The 26,045-nt window shown below is 40.6% G+C and overlaps 1 protein-coding gene across 1 annotated transcript in view; it reads left to right on the forward strand.

Moving 5' to 3' along the window:
• ALK (ALK receptor tyrosine kinase) overlaps positions 1 to 18,966 on the forward strand; it is a 662,750-nt gene extending 643,784 nt beyond the window's left edge. The window contains exons 25-29 of the mRNA XM_070512354.1: positions 2,132 to 2,224; positions 4,398 to 4,499; positions 14,299 to 14,433; positions 15,152 to 15,242; positions 17,844 to 18,966. Of these exons, the coding sequence (XP_070368455.1) occupies positions 2,132 to 2,224; positions 4,398 to 4,499; positions 14,299 to 14,433; positions 15,152 to 15,242; positions 17,844 to 18,530 (1,108 nt within the window). The 3' untranslated portion in view covers positions 18,531 to 18,966. The remainder of the gene's footprint in view (positions 1 to 2,131; positions 2,225 to 4,397; positions 4,500 to 14,298; positions 14,434 to 15,151; positions 15,243 to 17,843) is intronic.
• The last annotated feature ends 7,079 nt before the right edge of the window (positions 18,967 to 26,045 follow it).

Genomic DNA, 26,045 nt, shown 5'->3' on the forward strand with positions numbered 1-26,045 from the left:
AATAAGATAATAGGATCACATTTTCTCAAGATTCCTATCACTTTCATAGCTGTACATAGTTCCTGAAGGTCGGAATTAGATCTCGCAGTAATAGTTTGTCGCTCCTTTTATCTTTTTTGAGAAACGAAGTTGTCAAAGATCAAATCAAGAACATATCAGATGATCTGCTTTATAAGCAAAAGGCGACTTCTAGCAGAGATTGTGCATCTCAAAAAAACTTGTCTTCTGGGGTAACTGGTATTGGGAAAGCATCTTTTACATATTCTAGGAGGTCTGTGGCACATTCCCACAATAATATTACCTCTAATTCTCTCTCTCCTCCACCCTATATCTTCCTTAAGAGCCACAGACACCCGTGCATGTACACCTCCTGGATTCTGAGGGGAACTCCTTCACCAGATCTACACGCTCCCATTTTTCTATTAGATTGTTTCCTTTGGACATGGTTTATTGCCATTTCAAGAATTATGTGTCATTCTATCAATTCTTGGTGTTTTCTATGATACTGCATTTATTTTCTTGCCATTAAGTTCAAGATTACTTTTTTAAGCAACCATTTCATGCACATAGTGGTAAAGACCTGTCTGGAGCCATAAATATTGTTCCTGGTCTACTTCACTATATTTCTCTTGAGATGTAATGGCTATATATCCCACTATTTTTCTTCTTTTTGATGTCATACATTTTATGCTTTTATAGTTTTATTGGGGCATTTTATTCACCATTGCTCCTCAAAATTCAACTTAAACCTTCTGGATCAGGTCAGGGGCATCAACCACACTGTCTCCCATCCTGGCCCATTGTTTTGGTACCCTAAGTGATGAGCCCCAATCCAGATCCTATTTTTTTTTTTAATACTAACCAGTTGTTTATTTTCCATGTCCTTCTCTCTCAACCAAAGATCAGGACCTTCATGAAACCAGTTGAAAAAATGAAAACACCACCTATGCCCGCTAAGAAGTACTTCCGTTTTTCTGTCCAGGACTTTAATATCATTAGAGACGCACTCCAGACTTTTTCTGGCTGCATCCTTCATTCCCACATACATGTCAAGAATGGATAAGCAGTCAGTGAGTAGAAGTTGATGAGTCTTGGAAAGCTTCAGATCATGCCTTAGAGGCATGTTGTAGGAAAATAGGCCAAACGGAGTAGAACAACAAACAAGACGAGATAACTTTATAACTTGAAAGAAGTGGTTCTTCAGCCATGTAGTGATCATGCACACGGCTTAGTAAAGCTTTTAGATAAAATCATGGATGTAAAAACCATAATGGCTTATTAAAAAAGGAAACTAGAAATATTTGGGAATACCTGGATCTACTTGAATTTGAGATCATGGAAGTTATGCTGTCTGTCCCAGAACACTCCTTCAAACAGCTGGCAGAAAAACAATCAGCAAAATGTATAAAACTTGGGGCCGGCTCAGTGGCGTAGTGGTTGGGTTCACGTGCTCCGCTTTGGTAGCATGGGGTTCACTGGTTCAGATCCTGGGCGTGGACCTACACACCACTCATCAAGCCATGCTGTGGTTGCATCCCACATACAAGAACTAGAAGGACTTACAACTAAGATATACAACTATGTACTGGGGCTTTGTGGAGGAAAAAAAGAGGAAGATTGGCAGTAGATATTAGCTCAGGGCCAATCTTCCTCACCAAAAAAAACCCAAAAAACAAAAAACAGTAGCCTAAAGCCAAATGGCATTTCTTATGTCTCTATATTATCTGTTTTTAGCTTAATTTTTTAAATAAAAATAGTACCCTGTATCTTACAGGGTTGTGGTGAGAATTAGATATGAACAATGAACAATTAGATTAGAACAATGCTTAGTTTATAGTAAAAAGCCAATAAATTCCAGTTTCTATTATAGTTATTTTCATTATTATTATCCCATTAAACATTTCCAATCATCTCCCTAATCTTTTTCCATTTCCCGGTTAGTGCTGAGGCCTAGAATTGGTCTAGCTATGTCTTTCAAACTGAAGTATAATGAAGTAAAGGAACTATAGGGCAGAGAAGGAAACTATTTGAACTTTGGATTGGAGGTGAAAATCCTTGTGATGAATATCATACATTTATCTTCCCAGGGATAAAATTGGGAAATGCATTTTCGCATTTTTTTTCTTCTCAGGGACATTGCTGCCAGAAACTGCCTCCTGACCTGTCCAGGCCCTGGAAGAGTGGCCAAGATTGGGGACTTTGGAATGGCCCGAGACATCTACAGGTGGGTGAAGACTGCCATCACCCATCAAAGCCGCCTTCTCAACCTCATCTCCTCGAATGAATGGGATGCGGCCACTTGTGCCTTAAATCATCTCTGGCACCTCGTCAACTTGCCACCTAAAGTTCCACTAAGTTCCTTTTCAGGATATGGGAAACCTTTACTAGTACCCCTGCCTGAGGTCTAATCCTAGGACCACAATGCCTGCAGTAATTGACACCAGGTCCTTAACTGGGTTGTCTTTCTGGTTCCGACTCTAATCCTAGCATGCTCTGAGGCACCGAATCACCTCGATACTTGATATGGAAAAAGCTTCTAAGTGAACTTTAACTTACTCAACTCCTCTCCTCAGTACTCAGGAATTCTAAACAGACTTAGCCTCCATCATCTCAGGCAAGAGCACCCCAGAACTGCCAGGGTACTGGGCCCAGCTCGTTGGTCTTCTTTACCCACAGGAGACGCAGGAGTGAAGGTCAAAGCCCATGGGTACTTAGCTTAGCTTCGTTTCTTTTTTCCTATCATATTCTCAAGACTACATTAAAAAAAACAATTTTTAAAAAGAGAAAAAAAGAACACTTCTATTGTGCTTTATTTCACTTGCTCTTCCTAACCCCAGTTTCTTCTTTGTCTAATTATTTACAGCAGTGATTTGTTTCTTGAGCTGAGCAAGTCACTCTTTTGCATGGTCACTAATGACACCTTCCCTGATTCAGGAGTGGAGTGAGCCGAGATGGTCCTTTAGAGTTTTCTCTCTTTGGAGAATAAGGAAGACCCCCTGAAGGCCTCCAACAGAAGTAGTAACAATCTCTGTGGGGTGAGAATGCTGATGGCATCCTGTTACACAGGGTAGCAGCACATGAGGATCATGGGTTAGGAATGTTTTGAACTACAGTCATCCACCACTGGTCCCCACACAGTGTGTCTATCTGCTCCACTTGACCTTCCTTTACCACCCAGCGTCTCAGTGTTCCTTCCCCCATTTCTCAGAATACCCTGGGAGTGCCTGTGGTTTCAGATACAAATGCTGCAGCATGACTCAGGGAGCCCTCGGTGATCTGGCCCTTTCTCTCCATCCTTGATTCTGACAGCTCCCCAACGCCAGGCTTCACCACCCTAACTTACCGCAGAGCCACTGTTCCCACACATCCTGTGCAATTGCATGTGTCAGGAGTGGTCTTCTGGAAGCACTTCTTCACCACTCAGCCCCATCAGACCCCTCTATGACACCTTTCCTATACCATACCCCCTGCTTCAGGTAGAACAAATTGATTCTCCGTTTGTGTCACTGAGCTTGGTACATACCTACATCATTATTTGTGTTGTTCTGTACTGCAAATGTCTGTCTCTTCTACTAAACCATATCCTTGGAAGAGAGAGGCTATGACTTATTTATATCCTCAGCACCTGCCAGGGTACCTGATACATGCTAAATACTCAGTATATGTTTAATGGAGTAATTAATTAATCTAGGCAGCTGGCGGGGAGCTGCCTCCCATAGCACACCATGACAGGAGAATATGGGGCTAGGGGTGGAGGTCTTCAAAGGCATGAGTTAATTTATTAGTTTTTGTCAGTGATGTCATTAATGCAACTCACTGATAAAAACTAATAAATTAACTCCTGTATCTTTGAAGCCACCTCCGCCCCTGGCCCTATGTTCTCCTCCCGGGGTGTGCTCTGGGAGGCAGCTTCCCGCCAGCTCCTAGATTATTCGTTGAGTGCTAGTATCGAACTAAACACAGTGTGAGTGTCATGGAGGATCCAAAGTGACTAAGACACAAGCCCTGCTCTCAGTTCTCCCATGTTGGATCTTGCGTTACTGTGGATCATAAGGAACAGGCTGTCCTTACAAGGTTGCAGTAGTGTTATTCATTGTGAGTTACAACAAACAAAACCCATCGGGGAAATCTAACCATCTGCTAGTAGATATTTTAGTCATTGCACAGATTTTTTCTTTCATGCCTCCAGTGGGCTGTTTTGTCTCCTATTAAATGACCCCAAAGTTCTTAACTAAATGATCTGTGTTCCCCTTCTCTCCTCCTGAACCACAAGAACCCCTCATTAATTTCAGTCTTTTAATGGATAAACCCTGTTTTGCCACTTTCTCAAGTTGCCTGGAGCTTCCACTCAGAGCCGTCTCTGGAACCTAGTTCAGTTTTCCTCTTCTCTCCCACAGAGCAAGCTACTACCGAAAGGGAGGCTGTGCAATGCTGCCAGTCAAATGGATGCCCCCAGAGGCCTTCATGGAAGGAATATTTACTTCTAAAACAGACACGTGGTGAGTCTTTCTGCTGCCCTCCTCCAGGTCTCACCATGGGCCTTAAGATGGTGCTCTTTGGCCAAATGATCCCAGACTCTTATAGGGAAGGGTAAGAAGAAAAGACTCAACATACCTCTACAACAGGGGCTCTCAAACATTGGCATATGTCAGAGTCATCAGAAAGCCTTAGTAAAACGCGGGTTACTAGACCCCCACCCTGAGAGCTTATGATTTAGAAAGTCTGGGGTTGCTGAGAATTTGCCTTTCTAACAAGTTCCCAGGTGATGCTGATGATGTTGGCCAGAGGACCACAGACTGAGAGCCACATGTAATTTTTTTCTATATCTAACAACAAGGTTGGGTTCATTCCAAGAATGCAACATTGAATTAACATTAGAAAAATTGATTGATGAAATTCTCCACATTAACATAATAAAGGAGAAGAGGAAATAATTATCAGTACAAAAGTGCTGCTGGTGATCGTGGTGGTCAGACCTACGCGACAGTTAACAATAAGTTTGGAAAATACTGTCTGTAGATTAGATCCCCAGAACATATTCACCCTGCATAAGTGCAACTTTGTCCTCCTTGACCAACATCTCCTCACTTCCCCCTCCCCCAGCCCCTGCCAGCCATCATTCTACTCTCTGCTTCTATGAGTCCACAGCTAAGTGAGATCATGCAGTATTTGTCTTCCTGTGTCTGGCTTATTTCACTGAACATAACGTCCCCCAAGTTCATCCATGCTGTTCCAAATGGCAGGATTTTTTTCTTTTTTAAGGCTGAATGATGTTCCGTTGTATATATACATGCCACATTTTCTTTATCCATTCATCTGTCAGTGGATATTTAAGTTGTTTCCATATCTTGGCTATTATGAATAATGCTACAATGACCTTGGGAATGCAGATATTTGAGATACTGATTTCATTTCCTTTGGATATACACCTAGAAGTGGGATTGCTGGATCTTAAGGTAGTTCTATTTTTGACTTTTGAGGAATCTCCATACCGTTTTACCTAATGACTGTAAGAGCAACACATAATTTTAAATGGCAGATTGAACCCATGCTTCCTCCCAAAATACACACACACACACACACACACACACACAAACCACTAAAGGGAGTCTTTTTCGTTCATAAAAATTCACAAGACAACAACAATGACAAAATTTTGGAAACTGGAAAGTTTATGGACAAGTGGTACCTTTCTTAGGAGACTAGAAAGTTGATATCTAAGTTCAGAAACAGCGTGGTCCGCTCTGCCTGAGAGCCCCAGGAAGGCCCAGGAATTGAAGGCCCCGGGCCTCTCTGAAGTAGAAGCGCAGCAGGTAAGAAAATTAGTTACAGACGTTTAAGACGTAACTCGATCCTCTAGCCCATCCCCTCACCCCACCACCCCCCCTCCACCCCCCCAACCCCCCCCCCGCCCCGTCCTTCCCCTTCCCTCACGCAAGACTAGGAGCTCCTTCTCTGAAGAGACTGAACTAAAGTCTTTCTTGTCTTGGGGACATTAGACATCATCAAGGGTGAATACTATAAGCAGGGATATTTTTTTTAAATCCACCTACTTAAAGCTGTGTGTCCCCTTCCTCTCCTCGGTGCCAAGAATGCAGCACCAGGCAGGAGTAGGTTAGAGAATTCCTCATTGGAGGAACTGACCAAAGAAGAAAAAACTCCAGATACTGCAAGTGGTTGTAGGCTGAATAATGGCCATCCAAAGGTATCAAGTTGTAATCCCAGAAACCTGTAATTGTTACCTTCTAGGAAAAAGAGTCTGTGCAGATGTGAGTGAGGATCTTGAGGTGGGACAATTATCCTGGATTATCTGGATGGGCCCTAAATGCCATCACATGTGTCCTCATAGGAGAAAGGTAGAGGGAGATTTCACACACAGAGAGGAGGAGGCAATGCGAACACAGAGGTAGAGGTTGAAGAGATGTGGCCACAAGTCAAGGAATTCTGGCAGCCACCAGAAGCCGGAAGACACAAGGAACAGGTCTTCTCCTAGAGCCTCTGGAGGGCGTGTGGCCCTTCCATCACTTTGATGTCAGCCGACGATACTGATTTCTGATGTCTGGTCTTCAGAACTGTGAGAGGATAAACTTCTGTTTTTTTCAGCCACCAATATGTATGTGGTAATTTGTTACAGCAGTCACAGGAAACTAATACAGCCAGTGAAACAAGCCAGCCAGTCGCCCACCAGTCGACAAGCCTCATCTACACTGAGCTGCCCCATGGCTTTGTGATGTCCCAGTCTTAAAATATGAACAGACAGCCAAGAATCAACAAACATTTGAGAAAAGATTGTAGTCTTAAGGAGATAAACATATAGAAAGCAACTTGTGCGAAAAAAAAATGCAGAAGGCCTAGAAAAACTTTTAAAAACTATAATGTCCTCAGAAACATAAATGATTGTGACCATAATCTATGGACAAAAGATTACTTAAAACAATGTTTTCAGGAAATAAAGTTCTTAGAAATGAAAATATGATGACAGAGCCCTCAAGGAGATGGAGCATTAGTCCCCTGAAGCTTGTGTGGGCTGCATACAGCGCATCCTTTCAGAGAGCACAGGGAGAGAGGAAGAGGGGAAGAAAGAAGCCTTACAACCTCGACCTCAGCCAGGAGAGCAAGGCCAGCTTCGACAGTGACAGCTCATGTTGATAGCATGCACCCTTGATATGATATGATGCAAATGGCACTTAACCTCTGTGATCTTTCTCCCCAGACCCAACAACTCCAGTCTAACCATAAAAAAAAAAAAAAAAAGACAAATCCCAATTGGACATTCTAAAAAGTCCCTGACCAGTTCTCCTCAAAACTGTCAAGGTCATGAAAAACAGGGAAAGTCTGAGAAGTTGCCAAAGTCAAGAGTAGCCTAAGGAAACATGATAACTAAATCTCAAGTGACATTCTAATGAACAGAACAGGATGTCCCGGAACAGAAAAAGGAAATTCAGCAAAAACTAAGGAAATCTGCATAAACTATGGGTTTTAGTTCATAATAATGCCTTAACATTGGCTCATTAATTGTAACAAATGTACCATACTAATATAAGATGCTAAAAAGAGGGGCAACTGAGTGTGGGGTATGTGGGAATTCTCTGTTATCTTCATAATTTCTTTACAATCTCAAGCTGTTCTTAAGAAAATAAAGTTCGGGGCCAGCCCAGTGGTGCAGCAATTAAGTTCGCACATTCCGCTTCAGCGGCCCGGGGTTCGCCAATTCGGATCCCGGGTGCGGACATGGCACCACTTGGCAAGCCATGCTGTGGCAGGCATCCCACATATAAAGTAGAGGAAGATGGGCATGGATGTTAGCTCAGGGCCAGTCTTCCTCAGCAAAAAGAGGAGGATTGGCAGCAGATGTTAGCTCAAGGCTAATCTTCCTTAAAAAAAAGAAAAGAAAAGAAAGTTCATCTTCTAGAAAATAAAACAACTATAAACACATGGGATATATAGGAAAGAAAAGAAAAGAAAATTAAGAGGATTAGACCATAAGATCCAATTACCTGACAGGTCCCAGAAAGAATGAACAGAGGAAATGAAGGGAATAAAAATATCAAAGAAATAATTCACGAATTTTTCCCAAAACAGAAGGACACACATTTCCAGAATGAAGCCATCCACCAAGTGCCAAGCACTGTGGATGAAAAGAGCCACGCAAGAGCACATCATCGTGAAATTTCACACCAGTGGTAATTAAGATTCTCTAAGCTGCCAAGGAGAAAAATAAAATGATAGTAAAAAACGGTCAGAGATAGAAGATAGGGAATCCAAATGGCATAGAATTTCTCAACAGCAACACAGGAAATCAAGAAGACAATGGGCACAAGTCCTGCAAATTCTCAAAGCCTTGTGTTGAGAGAATGTTATAAGATGGTGGAGCCACAATGATCAGAGCCCCCTTTCTGACGCATGTTTGATAATGTGAGCAAAAGCCTTTGTTACTTTAAGCCACCAGGTTTGACTTACCCAAACCCAGTAAATCCCAAAGTGCGGACCTCAGATCAACAGCATCAGCATCACCTGGGAACTTGTTAGAAATGCAAATTCTCAGCCCCCTAAGGAAACAAACTCTAGGGGTGGAGCCCAGCAATCTGTGTTTGAAGGAGCCCTCCAGGTGCACCAGGGTTAGAGCACCATCAATCTACCCTATCCAGATACAGATAGCAGTTTACATAATTAGGGAACGGTTCTGAACACATGCATATCCTATGGCCCGGCAATTCTCCTTCTAAGTGTCTACAATAGAGACAGGTTGGCACAAACAGACTTGGGCAAGGATGTCCATTTGCAACATTGTTTACAATAGAGAAAAAGCAAAAACAACCTAACTATCCCTCAAGTGGGGGATGGAAAAATCAACTGTGGTTTACTTACCTGATGGAAAAGGATTCAGCACAATAAAAGAACACGCTAAACCTACGTATATCAACATGAATAAATCTCAAGACGACATTTAGTGGAAATAAGGCAAGTTCCAAAAAGGGGTAGGATATCAAGTCTTGGCTATTGTGAATAATGCCGCAATGAACAGTGGGGTGCATATGTCTTTACGCATTCATGTTTTCATGATCTTTGGGTAAATACCCAGCAGTGGAATATTCCACATCCTCTCCAACACTTGCTATTTCTTGTCTTGTTAATTATAGCCATTCTGACAAGTGAGGTGATATCTCGTACTTTTGATTTGCATTTCCCTAATAATTAGTAATGTTGAACATCTTTTCATGTATCTGTTGGCCATCTGTATATCTTCTTTGGAAAAATGTCTGTTCAGATCTTTTGCCCATTTTTTAATTGGGTTGTTAGTTTTTTTGTTGTCAAGATGTATGAGTTCTTTATATATTTTGGATATTAACCCCTTATCTGATATATGGTTTGTAAATATCTTCTCCCACTTGTTGGGTTGTCTTTTCTTTTGTTGATGGTTTCCTTTGCTGTGCAGATGTAGTCTCATTTGTTTGTTTTTTCTATTGTTTCCCTTGCCTCGTCAGACGTGGTATTTGAAAATACGCTATTAAGACCCATGTGAAAGAGTGTACTGCCTACGTTTTCTTCTAGAAGTTTTATGGTTTCAGGTCTTACATTCAAGTCTTTAATCCATTTTGAGTTAATTTTTTGTGTATGGTGTAAGATAATAGTCTGCTTTCATTCTTTTGCATGTGGCTGTTCAGTTTTCCCAACACCATTTGTTGAAGAGACTTCCCTTTCTTCACTGTATGTTCTTGGCTCCTTTGTTGAAAATTAGCTGTCCATAGATGTGTGGGTTTATTTCTGGGCTCTCAACTCTGTTCCATCAATCTGTGCGTCTGTTTTTGTGCCACTACCATGCTGTTTTGATTACTATAGCTTTGTAGTATGTGTTGAAAGCAGGGAGTGTGATACTTCCAGCTTTGTTCTTTTTCTCAGGGTTCCTTTGGCTATTCAGGGTCTTTTGTTGTTCCATATAAATTTTAGGATTCTTTGTTCTATTTCTGTGAAAAATGTGATACCAAATCAATATACAAAAATCAGTTGCGATTCTATACGCTAACAACAAAGTAGTAGAAAGAGAAATTAAGAATACAATACCATTTACAATTGCAACAAAAAGATTAAAATACCTGGGAATAAATTTAACCAAAGAGGTGAAAGACCTATATACTGAAAACTATAAAACGTTGTTGAAAGAAATTGAAGAAGACACAAAGAAATGGAAAGATACTCCGTGCTCTTGGATTTGAAGAATTAACATGATTAAAATGTCCATACTTCCTAAAGCAATCTACAGATTCAATGTGATCTTTAAATAAAAACTTCACTCTGGCTGCCATTGGAAATAGACTGGAATGGGGTGGGGCAGGTGGAGATGGGAAACCAATTAGGAAAATACTGCACATCTCTAGATAACAGATGAGAGGAGCTAGGCACAGTCGTGGCAATGGAAGAAGTTAAATGTGGTCATATTGAAGCTCTGTCTTGACAGGAGTTAAGAGGACTGCTGAGAGTTGGATATGGAATGGGAGGTGTGAGAATGAGTGAGATCAAGGACAACTCCGAAGTTTGCAGCTTGAGTGGTACCACTCAACCGGAAAGAATGAAGAAGGAGATGGTTTGGATGCAGAAAGAGTTGTGTTTGTACATGTCAAGTCTGAGTTGCCTATTAAAATAGGACAGTGACGGGGCCGGCCCCGTGGCTGAGTGGTTAAGTTTGTGCGTTCCCCTGAAGCGGTCCAGGGTTTCGCTGGTTCGGATCCTAGGCGCGGACATGGCACCACTCATCAGGTCATGTTGAGGTGGCATCCCACGTGCCACGACTAGAAGGACCCACAACTATAATATACAACTATGTACTGGGGGGATTTAGGGAGAAAAAGCAGGAAGAAAGAAAAAAAAAAGATTGACAACAGTTGTTAGCTCAGGTGCCAATCTTTAAAAAAATAAACTAGGCCAGTGAAGATGTTGAGCAGACTTCTCATATATGAATCTGAAGCTCAGAGAACTGCAAAATGCAGTGGAAACAGCTGGCTGGATATTTAAATACAATACAGTAACTTTTGTTCCTATTTTTATAAAAGTGTGCCCCACCTTCTACCACATCTGGAGACAATATTCCACTTTCAGGTTATGAATAAAGGAAAATAAAATTTAGCTTTAAAAGACTGATAAGCACAGCATAATGCATGATTTTAAAACTTTTCCATCAGATTATCTTCACTGATTCAAATTTTAAAAATAACAATTTAATCAGCACTTAAGCTATTTCTGTAATTTCCGGTAGAACAAATTTAATACCAAGAGAAGCAGAGTGGGATTTTCTTAAATATTTGTTTTTATTTGATTTTGAATGCTTTGGTGCAAAGCTTTGAGCCTTGTTGTTCCTCCTTAGGACAGGCTTATAGATGACTAAAGAACCATCTGGTACAAAATATAGATTTACCTTATCAAAAGGGTTGCTCCTATTTAGGACAATCTTAGCTTATCAGTGATTAAAGAACCATCTGGCATACAAAATATAGATTTACCTTATCTGTAGCGTTGCTAGATAAAATACAAAACGGCAATTTAAAATTGAATTTCAGATGAACAACAAACAATTTTTTAGTTTAAGTATATTCCATGCAATATTTGGGACATACTTATACTAAAAATGTATTTCTTATTTATCTGAAATTCAAAATTAATTGGTTGTCCTGTATGGTTATTTGCTAAATCTGACAACTGTACTTAGCTGAAATTATCAAAGTTCTATAATCAACACTACTTTTTGCTCCCTTGAACTCTTGTCAACTTAAAAAGCAAGTTTGCCTGTTATTTTATCTCAAAATGAGTTTATTCAGGAATAGCCAAAAGAACTGCAATTTGGGATGTGCATGCTGTGACAAATCACAGGCAAATCCAGCAAACAAAGAAGGGGAGCTGCTTTTATAGAGAAAAGGGGGGAACAGGGGAAATCCATTGGGGGTTAGTAACAGTTCAGGGCAGCAACAGCTTCTCATTGGCTGAGCTGCGGTGTTCCCATTGGCTGGGCTGTTGCCAGGTGGGGAGAGAAATCTTCCTTGAGTGGTAAAGTAGTTCACTTCGTGTCCAAGATGCAAGTGTCCCTCTCTTCCTGTTTGGTGTAATTGATGATAGAGGCGCCCCTACAGGCCTTCTGATTCCAATTTAGTTAAGGTTTCTTTTATTAATTTCCACACGCTAAACCAAGGATATAAACATCTATTTGCAGTCTATATACTGGTTGTCTCAAAGGATACTACAATCTCTCTCTCCCTCTCCCTCTCTTTCTCCTTTTCTCTCTCTCTCCTCTCTCAACATACAGCTGGTATTCTTTAGGCCTTGCTGCCAGTTTCTTCCATGATTTTGCTTATTTTGTTTTGCCTTGGAGGCAAAAAGACTGCCAAACAGAGAGGAATAACATATGCGCCAGGCAATTTGTAGGTAACAGAATCAAGAGAGCTAATAACGTACTCCAGTCTGTCTTGGATTAGTTGTATGGTAACCTCTGCTTCAGCCTCCTCATCTGAAAATATGGAAAACCTCTTTGTCCAGTCCTCCCCACGAGAGTCTCTGAAATTTCACCAAGACAATGTCAATAAATGTCCTTTGTGTTCCTCAGGAGATGGGGAGCCATTGTTCTCTACAATTGTGGGGGTAATATTTATTAACTTCAGCAAACTACAACCAGATACAAAAACAAAGAGAAGCTTTTTTTGTCAAAAAGCTAGTTATAAAATTAAAAGTTTAAAATAGAAATTTTAGTCAAAATATCAAGGAGATGATTCTGGAATATGATAAAAATAATTTTAAGGTTCATTTAAAATGAATAACAAATCAAATACATTTTCAAATCAAATCAAATCAAATCATTTCTTTAAATAGAGAGAAATCAAATACATTTCTTTAAATAGAGAGAACTAAGAAAAAAATGCCCTACCAGATATCAAATCATAAATACACAAAAAGTAAAACAAAATGGTATCAATGTAAGAAGCAGACAAATAGATTAAGTGAATGGATAGCCCAGAAACAGACCTGTTTCTACTCATGAGTCAGTGGGTAAGGGGAAAATTACTTTATGAATAGTATTAGAAGAGTGGTTGTTTGGAAAAACAAATCAATTTAGATCCTTACCTCACACTATACACCAAACTAAATTCTAACTGGATTGGAGAAGAGAGAAAAAACAAATACAACTAGAATAAAATAGCAAATATTCATCTAATTTGGGTAAAGGGAGGATTGTATAACCTATAAAACAGATGCAGGAAATCATGCATTTTTCAAAAAAGAGATTTGACTACCTAAAAATAAAAATCTTTGGTATTTTTACAAATAAAAAGTAGAATTAGAAAGCAACTAATAGAAGTGTTTGAATTTTAGATAAAAAGTTACCATCTCTGATATATAAAGTATATCTCAAAACAAAAAGGAAAATTGGTACCAAAACAATATGTGGATAAAGATGGGGAAAAGATATGAACAATTCATAGGAGAAAAAAATTAAGTGAACTAATAAATATTTGAGAAAACACTCAACCATGTCAATTATCACGTCAAAAAAAATTTTATCTTCTACCATTTTTTACCTTATAATCAGCAAAAGTTCTCATTTTTAGTAAGAACACTCAATGGTGGTGAGAGTACCTGATGCATTCTTGCCCAGTGCTGACTGATAAGCAGAGGGACACATTTGGAAGTCAAATGGACAATATGTGTCAAGAATTTTTCAGTGTTCATGTACTTTTGACCTAGTAATTCCATTAGAATTACCCTAGATTTTCCTAGATTATCCTAATCCTAAATTTGGAGAATTTATCCTAAGGAAATTGTCATTTTAAAAACTACACAAAGGTGTTCATCATAGTTTTGTAAATATTTCAAAAATTGAAAACAATATGGAAATGATAAGGCAAATTATGGCTCAACTATCCAGTGGAATGTTTTACAGCCATATAAAATTTCATTTGTATTAGCATGGAAAATGTTTATGCTATAATGAAATGTGCAAAAAAATCAAGGTTCAAAATTGCATATTGAATATCACTGCAATTAAGGTAAAAAAAAATCTAAGCACAGAAACTTAAGTAGAACAAAAAGATAACATGCTAACAGTGGTTACCTTTTTATGGAGCACTGCATGTGGCTACTTTGTCATTCTTTTATTTTTTTCCATATTAAGAACTCTCTACTGTAGAAAAGTGTGTAATAAAAAAATTTAAATTTTACATCGGTGTGTGTCCCCATGTGTATGTGTGTGTGTCTGTGTGTGTGTGCACGCATATGGGGATGTGTATCCATCTTCTGTGTCTTCTGTGTCGTGTGCAGGTCCTTCGGAGTGCTGCTGTGGGAAATATTTTCTCTCGGATATATGCCGTACCCTAGCAAAAGCAACCAGGAAGTTCTGGAGTTCGTCACCAGCGGAGGACGGATGGACCCACCTAAGAACTGCCCTGGGCCTGTGTACGACTCTTTTAGGAACATTTCTACAAGTTATTAAGCACAGTTTTCCTTTTCTGAAAATGTCTGCAGCCACATGTGCTTTTTTGTTTTTAGATGAAGGGGCAGATGGCTGACCTCATTTAATATGCCCCAAGATGGTAACGTGTCTGTGACTTCAATGAGATGGGTTAGTCTTCTGGCTCCTCGAAAGCAATAAGGTCATGCCTGAAAATATGTCCACTGTCTGGCTGGAGGCCATGGACTCACCAGGCCCACACTCCTCACGCCTCCTGGAATCTGTGTCCCGGCCTCCACATCGGCTGCCCCGCACCAACTCTGAGTCCCCCTTCCGTTTTTCCATGGCAGGCATTTTCTGCTGTCCTGTCTGGCATCCCTCACCTCCTTCCCACAAGCAGGGCACACAGGGAATGTAATCAGAGCGCTCTGCCCCAGAGGTGACTTTAATTCAGGAATGGAATGAGAGGAGCCAGATTTAATGTAAACACCAGGATGTCTGTGTTAATGAGCTTTGGTATTATAATAACTTTACACCTGGGCACAATTCCTTGGCCCATCAGCAGAGGGCAGCATATGCCAACCACATGGGACCTAGATGATTTGCCACCCTTGAAGACAGTGCCACCTTTAGTCCCATTTAGAAAACTGCTGGGAAAGAAAAAAATGTATTTTTCATCCTTGTTTCTCCTGATTTTAATTAATGTGCTTATTCTTCTTTTAGATACCGGATAATGACCCAGTGCTGGCAACACCAACCTGAAGACAGGCCCAACTTTGCCATAATTTTGGAGAGGATTGAATACTGCACCCAGGTATGAACATTTTTTTCCCCTTGACCAGTATTTATATGGAGAAGTCTTAAAGATGGCAGACACCAAAATGTGAAATAAAAGTTAAACCAGCCAGAAAATGAGTTATGATCCTGAGAGTGAATGTTAATTATCTATAAAGTAAAACGATTGTTATCTCAGTTTGCCTGGTTTGTAAATAAATACTAGTAACTGCCACTTTCTTCACCAGCACATGACAAAGTGGCAGAAACTCAGTAATATTGGGGAATCAATTAAATTCACAAGTATTAACTAAATCCCTACTGGGCACCTGATGTTTTGTTAGACAAAACTGGAGCTTCAAAGAAGGATGGAAAACACCTGCTCTCAAAGAGGTCCTAGCCTGGCTGCAGAAACAATAAACAATAGCAAAAGTAAATAACAGTGTATGACTGTTGGATTAAAGGAAGGGAATGTCAAAGGAATCTGGAGAAACTTTGACATCACCAGTAGCATTAGTGTCTGTAATACACACATCACTGTTTATGTATCTCATTTTATCCTCACTGAGGCACAGGAAACGTCCCCAGTCTCCAGGCGAGGAGCTGAGGCTTGGAGGCTGTCCAAGCACAGTTTCCTAGCAATTCCGCTGGTTCGTGTGCAGATCCTTCTTCCGTTTCCTTCCGCAGTGACTCTCAATTTTCCCTTTTCTACTCCCCTTTCAGCAGACAACCATGCCTCGTACCTCCTCAAGAGCGGAGAGGCTAAGTGAGAATCTCCTCGGTTTCTCCCTGTCTTTGCATCTCGCCCATTCTCACCACCTTCCTTCCCGAGTCGGTGCAAGCGGTGTCCGTCCTCCCCTCCACGAGGAACCTCCCTACCTGCACCGCCAACCGCCCCTTGGGCCCGTCATTCCACCAGTCACCCCGCCTCCGATGCGTCTGCGTCCTTTCCCTCTCTCGGCTCTCATTCCGCCAGGAGATCTAATTTTGCAGAATATTTCAGCAGTCAGACAATAAGCCACTGCCTCTCTAAATTCCTTCATCTTAGTTGTGACAAAAGACGTATACATTTCAAACTACAGTCATTTCCTGGCCTCACGGTTCCATCCTTTCAGGTCCTTTTAGCTTAGAAGTAGATGGACTGGCATTTATCTGGATGGACTTCTTTTATCAAGTTATTTGGGGTTCTTTCAGAGATGGACTTCTTTTATCAAGTTATTTGGGGTTCTTTCAGAGAACTTGGTGTTCAGTGGCATTTTAGGTTTATTATGTTGTAATATTAATGGAATATACCCACTTAATTATATATATGTTGGAGTAATTGTTCTCCAACGTATATAATATTCCTCTTTTTAAAAGCAGATCGTGGGGCCAGCTCGGTGGCGCAGCGGTTAAGTGCGCACATTCCGCTTCAGCGGCCCGGGGTTCGCTGGTTCTGATCTCAGATGCGGACATGGCACCGCTTAGCATGCCATGCTGTGATAGGCGTCCCACATATAAAGTAAAGGAAGATGGGCATGGATGTTAGCTCAGGGCCAGTCTTCCTCAGCAAAAAGAGGAGGGTTGGCAGTAGTTAGCTCAGGGCTGATCTTCCTCAAAAAAAATAATAAAAACAGATCGTTCTAATGAATGACTCACTATAGAAATTAATAATTAACAGGGAAGGAACTAAAGAATAAAAGAGAATCAGCATGTAGTTTTTTTTTTTTTTTTTATTCTTAAACTCTTTACTGACTGGACCAATGTGCTTTTCTGTTAAACTGAAGTAACAGTTTTCCCAATTTGCATAAAATATTAAAAGATTAAACTTCCCCAAGTTTAAGTTTCCTTCCACAACTTTCCCTTAAATCTCTGGCAACTGCTTTTGCTTTTCTATATTATAGTCTATTGCTGTAAAATGATCTAGCACAGCACAAAGTTGGTTTTGTAAATGGTTTCCCTCCCAGCACTTCAGTATTTCCTGGATCTCACTAAGGGCCTCATTATATCCACGCTAGTTGAAGAGCCACTGCATTGTGCTGTCTGCACATGTAGTGACATGATGCCATGACACAGAAGGAGTTACAATCCACTGCAACCCATCCACATATCATCAAGTGGGAGGTAGCTAGGAAGAGAACAAGAGACACACCTTTCATAAGCCAACACGAGTGTCTCTCTCTCCTCTCCTCCCCCACCCCTTGCACCCACTCACATGCACACACACACATACACACACTTGAAGTCAAACACATAGACTTTTCTTTTTAGTTGGAATGATTTTATTAGAAATAGACTGGAATAATTTTTTAAACTAATTTATAATTTTTTAAAAATCCATGAATCTGTAAGATTTGCCCAAAGGTGGTCTCTGCAAAGCCTTTCCTGACCCCACTCCCTGCCCCAGGCAGGTGGCTGCTTCCCAGCACCCACACACACTTCTCCTGTAGCACTTATCCTCTAGGCTCTTCAAGGATGCGGATGATTTCCCGTTCGTTTCTTCTTTCCCAGGGCCTGTAAATTAACATACTCCCAATAAACACTGAATGGTTTCCTCATCTGTAAAATAAGTTTGGATGAGATCATTGCTAAAGTGTCTTCCAGATCCAACATTTTTTATTGTGGTTCAAAGTTTTAATCAGTTCATTTCTCCTACCTGTAGGACCCAGATGTGATCAACACAGCTTTGCCAATAGAATATGGCCCACTCGTGGAGGAGGAAGAGAAAGTGCCTATGAGGCCCAAAGACCCCGAGGGAATGCCTCCTCTGCTAGTCTCTCCTCCCCAAGCTAAACGTGAGGAAGGACAGGGTCCAGCTGCCCCGCTCCCTCTGCCTTCCACTTCCTCTAGCAAAGCCATGAAGAAACCAACAGCTGCAGAGGTCTCTGTTCGAGTCACTAGAGGGCCAGCCGTGGAAGGGGGACATGTTAATATGGCATTCTCTCAGTCCAACCCACCATCAGAGCTGCACAAAGTCCAGGGATCCAGAAACAAACCAACCAGCCTATGGAATCCAACTTATGGCTCATGGTTTACAGAGAAACCCGCCAAAAAGAACAATCCTCCAGCAAAGATGGAGCAACAGGAGAGGGGAAACTTGGGACGTGAGGGAAGCTGTACTGTCCCCCCTAACATGGCAGCTGGCAGACTTCCAGGCGCCTCTCTGCTCCTAGAACCATCTTCGCTGACTGCCAACATGAAGGAAGTTCCCCTGTTTAGGCTGCGTCACTTCCCGTGTGGAAATGTCAACTATGGCTACCAGCAACAGGGCTTACCTTTAGAGGCCACCCCTGCCCCTGGAACTAGTCATTATGAGGACGCCATTCTGAAAACCCAGCCTGGGCCCTGAGCCTGTTGGCACTCATTTCTCTTTCTTGGAAACCGTGAGCCCATGGAGGAGGGACAGGTAATGGCTCCTCCATAAACCAGAGACCAAACGTCACTTTTCATTTTGTGCCAACTTGTTTTGAAGTGCCACATAAAAGCTGTATTTTCAAAATGCTTTAGTTTTGAGCACGGGTTCATCCTATTCTTTCAAAAGAAGAAAATATCATAGAGACCAGTGATAAATACAAGGCCCAGATTTGGCTGCATCAGGTTTTCGTGCATGGTTGGTGTACACTTCCTCACGCTTCTTTCAAACTGTGTGTGCTCTGCTCAGTGCGGTCAGAATTAGCTGCTTACATGTTTCATAGTTGGAGTCGTAGGGGTTTCCTTACCTTGTTGATGTGGACATGGACCACTTGTGGGGAGAGAGACTAGAAATAAAAGAGTTATTTGTAATGCATCAGCATGGGAAAGGCATTCTTTACTTGGAAAAGAAAAATCATAGACAACTAACTGAAAAGTCCCGTTAGATGATGGTTAGGTCCTGTCAATTCTCCTGTTTCATCGGTGATGGTAAAAATGTGGTGAATAGTTACGTGGTATAGAGAAAGTGTATATATACTCATCTAAATGAACTGCAGACATTGCAAGTGCTTTGGCATGCTGCAACCCAGGACAGCTCCAGAGAGGCAAACATCCTATTAATACACCTCATGCCTTAAGAAAACCTGCCCACTGAAAGTGAAGAACTGAGTGTGAGGTTTCCTACTGGACTGAAAACTCAAGATTTAAATTATTAATTACTTATTTTAAAACTTTCCACTAATTAAAATAAACTCTGATAATTTAAAAACAAAAATTTTAAGCAGCAGTGAACATCCAAGCATAGAAACATATCCATTCGTGGGCATAAGTGTCAATAGATCTTAGAGGAAAACCTTCTAACGATTTCAATCATGAACGTTAGTTACCAAGTTGGAGTTTCTACTTGTACTGATAGGTCATTCGAGTAACAGGCCGCTGGTGGCCCTGGGGAGAGGTAGCAATGCAGTATCCTTCCTTCCAGTGTTCACCTGAGCTTTCTCTCCTTCATCATGTGATCATAATATACATGGGCACACAAATCCGCTAAAATATACACAGCAGAATTTGTTTAGCTACCAAATGCAGATTAAAACGAGGGATTTCCCTCTGGGTGGCAATGAGTGAAGGAATTAGGAAGACTTGGAGCGCTGAGGTTAATGCTGACGTTATAGGGCGAGTGCGGAACTTGGTTTTCACAGGTGAGATTTATTTCCCTGAAAATGAATTGGGAATCTGTTAAATTTTACACACGTACTTATGCAATAATGCTTCACTTTGTCAGTAAATTTTTCTTTCATCCTTACTTTCTGCTGCTCTTCCATCTCCCGCCCAGTTTCCTTCCTGGTGGGAGCTATGCCAAAGCATCGCTTTGGGAGGAGAGCATTTTGTGGTACTTGCTAGGCGCTAAGCAAAAGGACTGGACATGTCCCTACCTTCTCAGCTTCACCTACAGCAGAGGACCACTTTGGACTTGGGAAAGCCATTCTGTTCTAAGCCAACAGTAGAGAAGTTTCCTTCCTCCGATGGCAGATGCCACATCCTAGTGGGCGCTTCTGCACATCTGTAGGGGCCCTGATACCCTGGACGCCACATTTCCTGATCTTCTTAACTGCCAAAAATATTTTCATCAGACATACATGAAGATGAAACATCAATGAACTCATCTCTAAATAACTTTATCAAGACAGTTTGGACTCCTGCTAGGCACAAAAGTATATAGTATAATCATATAAACATCAATCTAACTCATAAACCACCTGCAGGGGCCCCAGAATCACACTCTGAGAAACACTCTCCTAAAGCATAATAACAGAGGAACTGTCAAAACTAAGAACAATTTCATTTTCTATTTGTAACACCAGTAACCAATTAAACAGGGAGCATGCTAAATGGTTAAATTGACAATTCTTTATTGTTATTAACAGAGAAAAAATCTTATCCTTTTCTCTTCTTAAAAACTACAAATCCATTACATTTTCAGGTTGTGCCTTACTACCACAGAGATTGGTTGTTGATTGTCTCTGATCGTCCTTACCTGTATCAATTTTCATGTAAATGATAGTCAAATCTTAAAAGCCTGTATACGTGGATAAGTAAATAAACACCTGCACACTGAGATATGATGACCTCAAGATGTTTCATTTAACTCGCTGTAAGCCCTAGGTATTAGCATGATATTAATCTGGACTGTCGTCCACTCAATATTGCTCCCACCATATGGCTACGGCAACTCACACAGAAGCTGTGGACTCTCATATTTATTAACTATGATAGAAAAATCCACCTAGAACATGGACAGGGACAATTAAAGTTTGAAGAAGCTATGCTAATTAAATCATAAGCTAGTATAATTATATTCCGTGTCTATAAAGAAGCCCATCAAAAGTTCACAACCGTTCCATTGGGAAATTAGCAATTTGTGAGGAATGACCATTTTGTTAGTACGTGGCACCTCAGAATCAAAATTGCAGGAATACACTTTATTTTTTCCGAAGCGTATGACCTACTTAGTCAACAGACCGGATTCTCTTCCATGAGTTAGGGTGTGGGGCCCAGCTCTCTCTGGGTTATGGGACCTGTCTGTACCTTGGTGTCTCCAAATACAAAACAAAGCTAATAACCTCTTTCTCGCTGCCCCTCAGGGGACTCAGAACCTGTGTGAGAGCACAGGCACTCCCTCTTACACTTCTTGAATTCCCAAGTGATCTGGAGTTTGGTGCAGGGAGAAGTGCAAAAGTCAGAGTGTGTCCACACACGTCTGCCCACTCTACGCCCCTCTGGCCCTCTTGGCCCTCCCATTTGTATCATATTTAATTTCATCTGTCACTTGTGTAGTGACAGTAGCAAGAACCCTACCAGAAACCAAGTCCTTTGCATCCCAAAAGAAGAATGTGAAGACGCTTAGCACACTAAGAACTGAGTTCTAAGTGTTAAAGATAAGCATTACAGAAAGGAAGATATGTAATCAATTTGAGTAATTCTTTTTTTTAAATTTCTGCCATCTCCATATAATACCTGGTAAACTCTATCGCTGTATTATATTACGTAACTTCAGACTAAAGTTTATTCCACTAAGAAATTCTAAATGATCAGGATGTTTTCAAAGATTTTCTCCAATAATAGGATTAAAATTCATATTAGCTTACAGACCTAAAACAAGATGCATATGAATTCAGACTACTCTGAATACCAGACTCCCCATGACAAGATTCATACAATTCTATGAAGTGAGCTGTCAATCTGTCTTTAGCTAATGACTTTTTAAATAGGTCCCCAAAGAACATACAATTTGACTTTGCTAATTTCATTGCAGCAGATGGTTCCCCATGTTGTGTGAACATACAAAACCCAAACCAGCACTCCCATAATCCCCCACAAGATGCCCTGAAATAAAAGATAATTACTGAGAACAAACAGTGAGGCTTCTATTAAGATTCTGATTTCATGTGATATCCTGAGTAAGTGTATTTAATTTTTAATGCACTACTCAAGTACAAAGCTATTTTTAGCTCTAGCTTAACTTTAAAACATTTGAAAAGCTCAGTGTAAGAACAGACTATTACCTGTAATTGGGGAAGGGAGATGAGCTATAACCACAACACTAAAGCAATGACTTTCCTCTCAAAGTAAAACAAGTACGTTACCCTTCCAGGTAAAGATGGCGCCACCAGGCTAACCTCACAAGAACGGCAGGCACCAAGGGCTGCTGCAGTGCCAGGCCCTGTCCACTGCTCAGATCCCTCTGCTTGACACACCCTCAGGCTATCCCCTCACTCCACCAATTTGCTAAGGCCTCTTGCCTCCTTGAAAACAATTACTTACAATTATTTATCCCACCATCACTAAAATGCTCGTTCAGTAGGCACATTTCAGCTGGTATTAGTTGAAAGGTAATCTTATTAAATGAACTCTCACTAAGCCTTAGCAACGAGTATATTAACGTTCCCTAGAATATTTACATTTTAAGAGCAGTTATTTGCCAATATAGACGAATATCACATTGATAAAACTTCACATGATTATAACATCTTGGATGGTTTCTGTTATAAGTGCAGATGGTGGTGCGTTTCCCTGACAGGGAAATGAACTGGGGCTGCAGTGGTGAGAGAGCCAAATCTTAACCACTACACCACCAGGCTGACCTCGCATGGCTTAGTACTCATCAGTTACATGAGAGATAGCAAGCAGATCGGGCAGGAGTTAAACGACCCAGGTATTAGACTGCAATTATCTACCTATGCGACTCAAGCAAGTTACTTAAACTCACACTTTCTCATTTAAAAACGTGAGCAGTGAGTTTGGTCTCAAAGCCTCCTTCCAACTCTGAAGTCCGTGATTCTTTAAGACTTCACCGCTCTATGAGGCAAATCCCAACACCTGGCCCACAATGGGTAGGACACGACTGGTATTGGCGGGGGCCGGGGGGGGGGGGAGGGGGGGGAAGGGCTGTTCCTTGACCCTGACTCTTAATTCATTTAGAACCAAAGCCAATTAATTCAGTGCACAACCCCACTGAGCCACATTTAAGCTTTATACAGAAGTAGAGCAGAAAGAAGTTCAGTATCAGTTACGTTTATTCTTTCTATTCAAAGCTCTTTTAACAAATCATAAAATCATTAACATAGCAAAATGAGGTCCATCAGGGATGGTTTCTTGAAAAAAGCAAAGCTGACAGGACTATGAGAATCGTGTCCGTTAAATGCCCTTCATGCCTTCAGTGTCGCACCACTTATTTCTCTTTTGTTACATTTACTACAACTGCAGCCTTATTAGCAAAGTAAACTCATAAAATTTATCTTTTAAAGGCTATCTTTTACCACTCCTACTACTTGATGATATATCCGATGCACTTTCTGTCAGTTGTCAATTCACACCTCCCAGTGCTCATTCCCAAAGAGAGGGAGCAAAGCCCAGAGCAAGCCACATATTTGAGACCAGGAGTGGTCTGTGGAGTCAGGCATCCCTAAATAAGTGTCGTGGTGCCATTGTGATGAGGAATTCATTCATAACAGGAGCCCTCTCTCCCAAGTACCATAGGATTGGGCAGAATCCCTCCTTTTCAGGTTTATAGAGATAACCACTGCCAGTGGATGGCAATTTTTGGAAACTGGTTGTGAATAATATAGCTTTACAGAACTCTAGAAACAGGGAATCCCAAAAAGATACTCAATTCAAATATCTCACCAAAAGATAAGACTGTGAAGACTGCACACAAATTTTCTACATTTTAGAGCCTCTAACAGTCAAGAAACAAACCAATTTAAATCTTTTTGCATTATTTCAAAGTAATATTTATATAGTATTTCATAGTTCTCAGAAGAACTAAAGTAATATTAAAGACAGAAATTCTTTTTCCTCATGTATGTACCAGTAAGCAGCTGTGATGTTTTATAAAAGAAACTAAAGCAGAACATTACACTGGATTTTCCTTTGTCACACACCAGGGAGTGTGAAGTGAGACCTCAAGAAATCTCATGCTATTTCTTAATTCCCTAAGCTCTACTCCCGTCAAGAAAGAGAAAAGATCATTTGAGAAAATAACAATATTTTTAACTGATATGTATAATCTATTGGAATTCTTACTAGAAATCCATTTTCATTGGCCAGTTCAATAAAAGGGACTGAAATTTTTCACTTTACTCTTCTTCTCTGTTGTCTACAGTGCAAAATCCACTTTCCCCTGCCATCAATATGGGACTTTTTATGACTATTGAAATTCATTTTAAAACCCATTTTAGGATATTTCTTCCAAAGATATTGGATAGTAACACCTACCCTTCATAACAAGAACTGTCAGGGACAGCCAATAGCAACACTGTTAACTGAGATTAAGCTGAATCTCGGAGGTCATATTAGAGACGAAATAAAAAGAATGGCTCAAAGCTGTGTGAAGAGCTTTAACATGATTCATTTCCATGTCAGTCTGATTTGATTTGTTATGTGAAAAATAATTAGTTCAGTCTTCCAGAAGGTGAGTCTACTCCGAGTAAAGCTATGACGAACTCTATCAGGCTGGAGTTGAAAGGAAACTTCTCTGAGATTGACACAGGTCAAGGAGCACACAGCATGTGGATACTTACACTGTCTACACTTCAGAAAAGCTTACAATTCAAATTCAGCACAGTACAAGTAAATTTCTGAGACTCCCTATTAGTTTCATTTATTCAATTCAAACAAATCTAAGTATCCAATTCTGAGACCAAATTCCTCCTGACAAGGAAGCCCCAGGGCTGTGCACGTGTGTAAATACCAAAATAGCTACAGTAGCAACAAACTTGTATGTCGGGGTGCATTTAGGATTTTAGAGCTGGACTTAAGCCAGATTTGTGAGCATTTTTTAAATGACACCAGTGATGACTGGGAACGGGTTATATTTTAAGCTAATAGCCTCAATTTAAACACCTAAGATATCTCTACCAACATAATTCCGAACTTACTGACAGCTCCCCAGCACCACCACATCCACCACACTTCCCATCTTAGCTGTACGGTAAATGACAAAACTCACTGCTGCTTCACCATGAAAATTCTATTCATTATAAGATGCTCGAAAGGGATAAGAGGAAAAAGGTTCCCACACTCCTTGGTGCCTTCCTCCTCAAGGGAAAGGCTGCGAGCAGAAAGCCAGTTTCGTTTCTACCAAGCTTAGTGAAAATATATCACCGTCAGTAAGATGTGCCCATCCACTCTAATTCCTCCACATATACTTCTTGTCCCCTCCTCTAAAAAGGAGCATTAGCAAAAATTTTGGTAGAAAAAATTCTTTTTGCCTATGCAAAGGCATCATATTCTGCTTGTAATAAAATCTTAACGGGTCCTACTTAACTTGTTCAGCTACACACAATCTTCATTAGGAATGTCTGCTGTGGATTCAAGCAGCTTATGTGACATTGATTGTAAATAAGGGCCTGTGTACCAAGGGATACTATTAAAAAATTACTAAAAAAATGTGATAATGTGAGTTTTGTATTAACTACTGCATTCGTATCATAAATAAGTGTAGTGAAGCAAAGGGCATGAAGAAAAATAAAAAACTCTCTTCCTGGCTTGCAGTGTGGTGATACGCATCATACATCTCTGAGTCAATCATTTACATAACAAATGTCTGGTGAGTAGTTAAAATTACTAGATCTCTTTCTTAATTAAGAATGATTCTTAACACATTAGGTCTCTAGCCATGGGTCAACATGGCTTAAATAACATTATCAGATATTCTAAGTAGGTAGGTCCAAAATAAAACTGTAATAAAAATACTTGACACCAGAGACCAATGCCGTGCACTCGTGAGTAAGGTCCAGGTCATTCGCTCTAGATTAGACCACACATGTTACTATATTCTCTAAACTGTCATCACAGCAAAACAGAAATTCAAAGCCAGCCCCAGGGCAGTGGCCTTGGTGGCCCTGTTCTTCTTTCCTCCCCCTTTTCTACCCCAACACCAAACATCTTTCTC

The sequence above is a fragment of the Equus asinus genome, chromosome 6 (assembly GCF_041296235.1).
Source record: "Equus asinus isolate D_3611 breed Donkey chromosome 6, EquAss-T2T_v2, whole genome shotgun sequence".
Taxonomy (NCBI): Eukaryota; Metazoa; Chordata; class Mammalia; order Perissodactyla; family Equidae; genus Equus; species Equus asinus.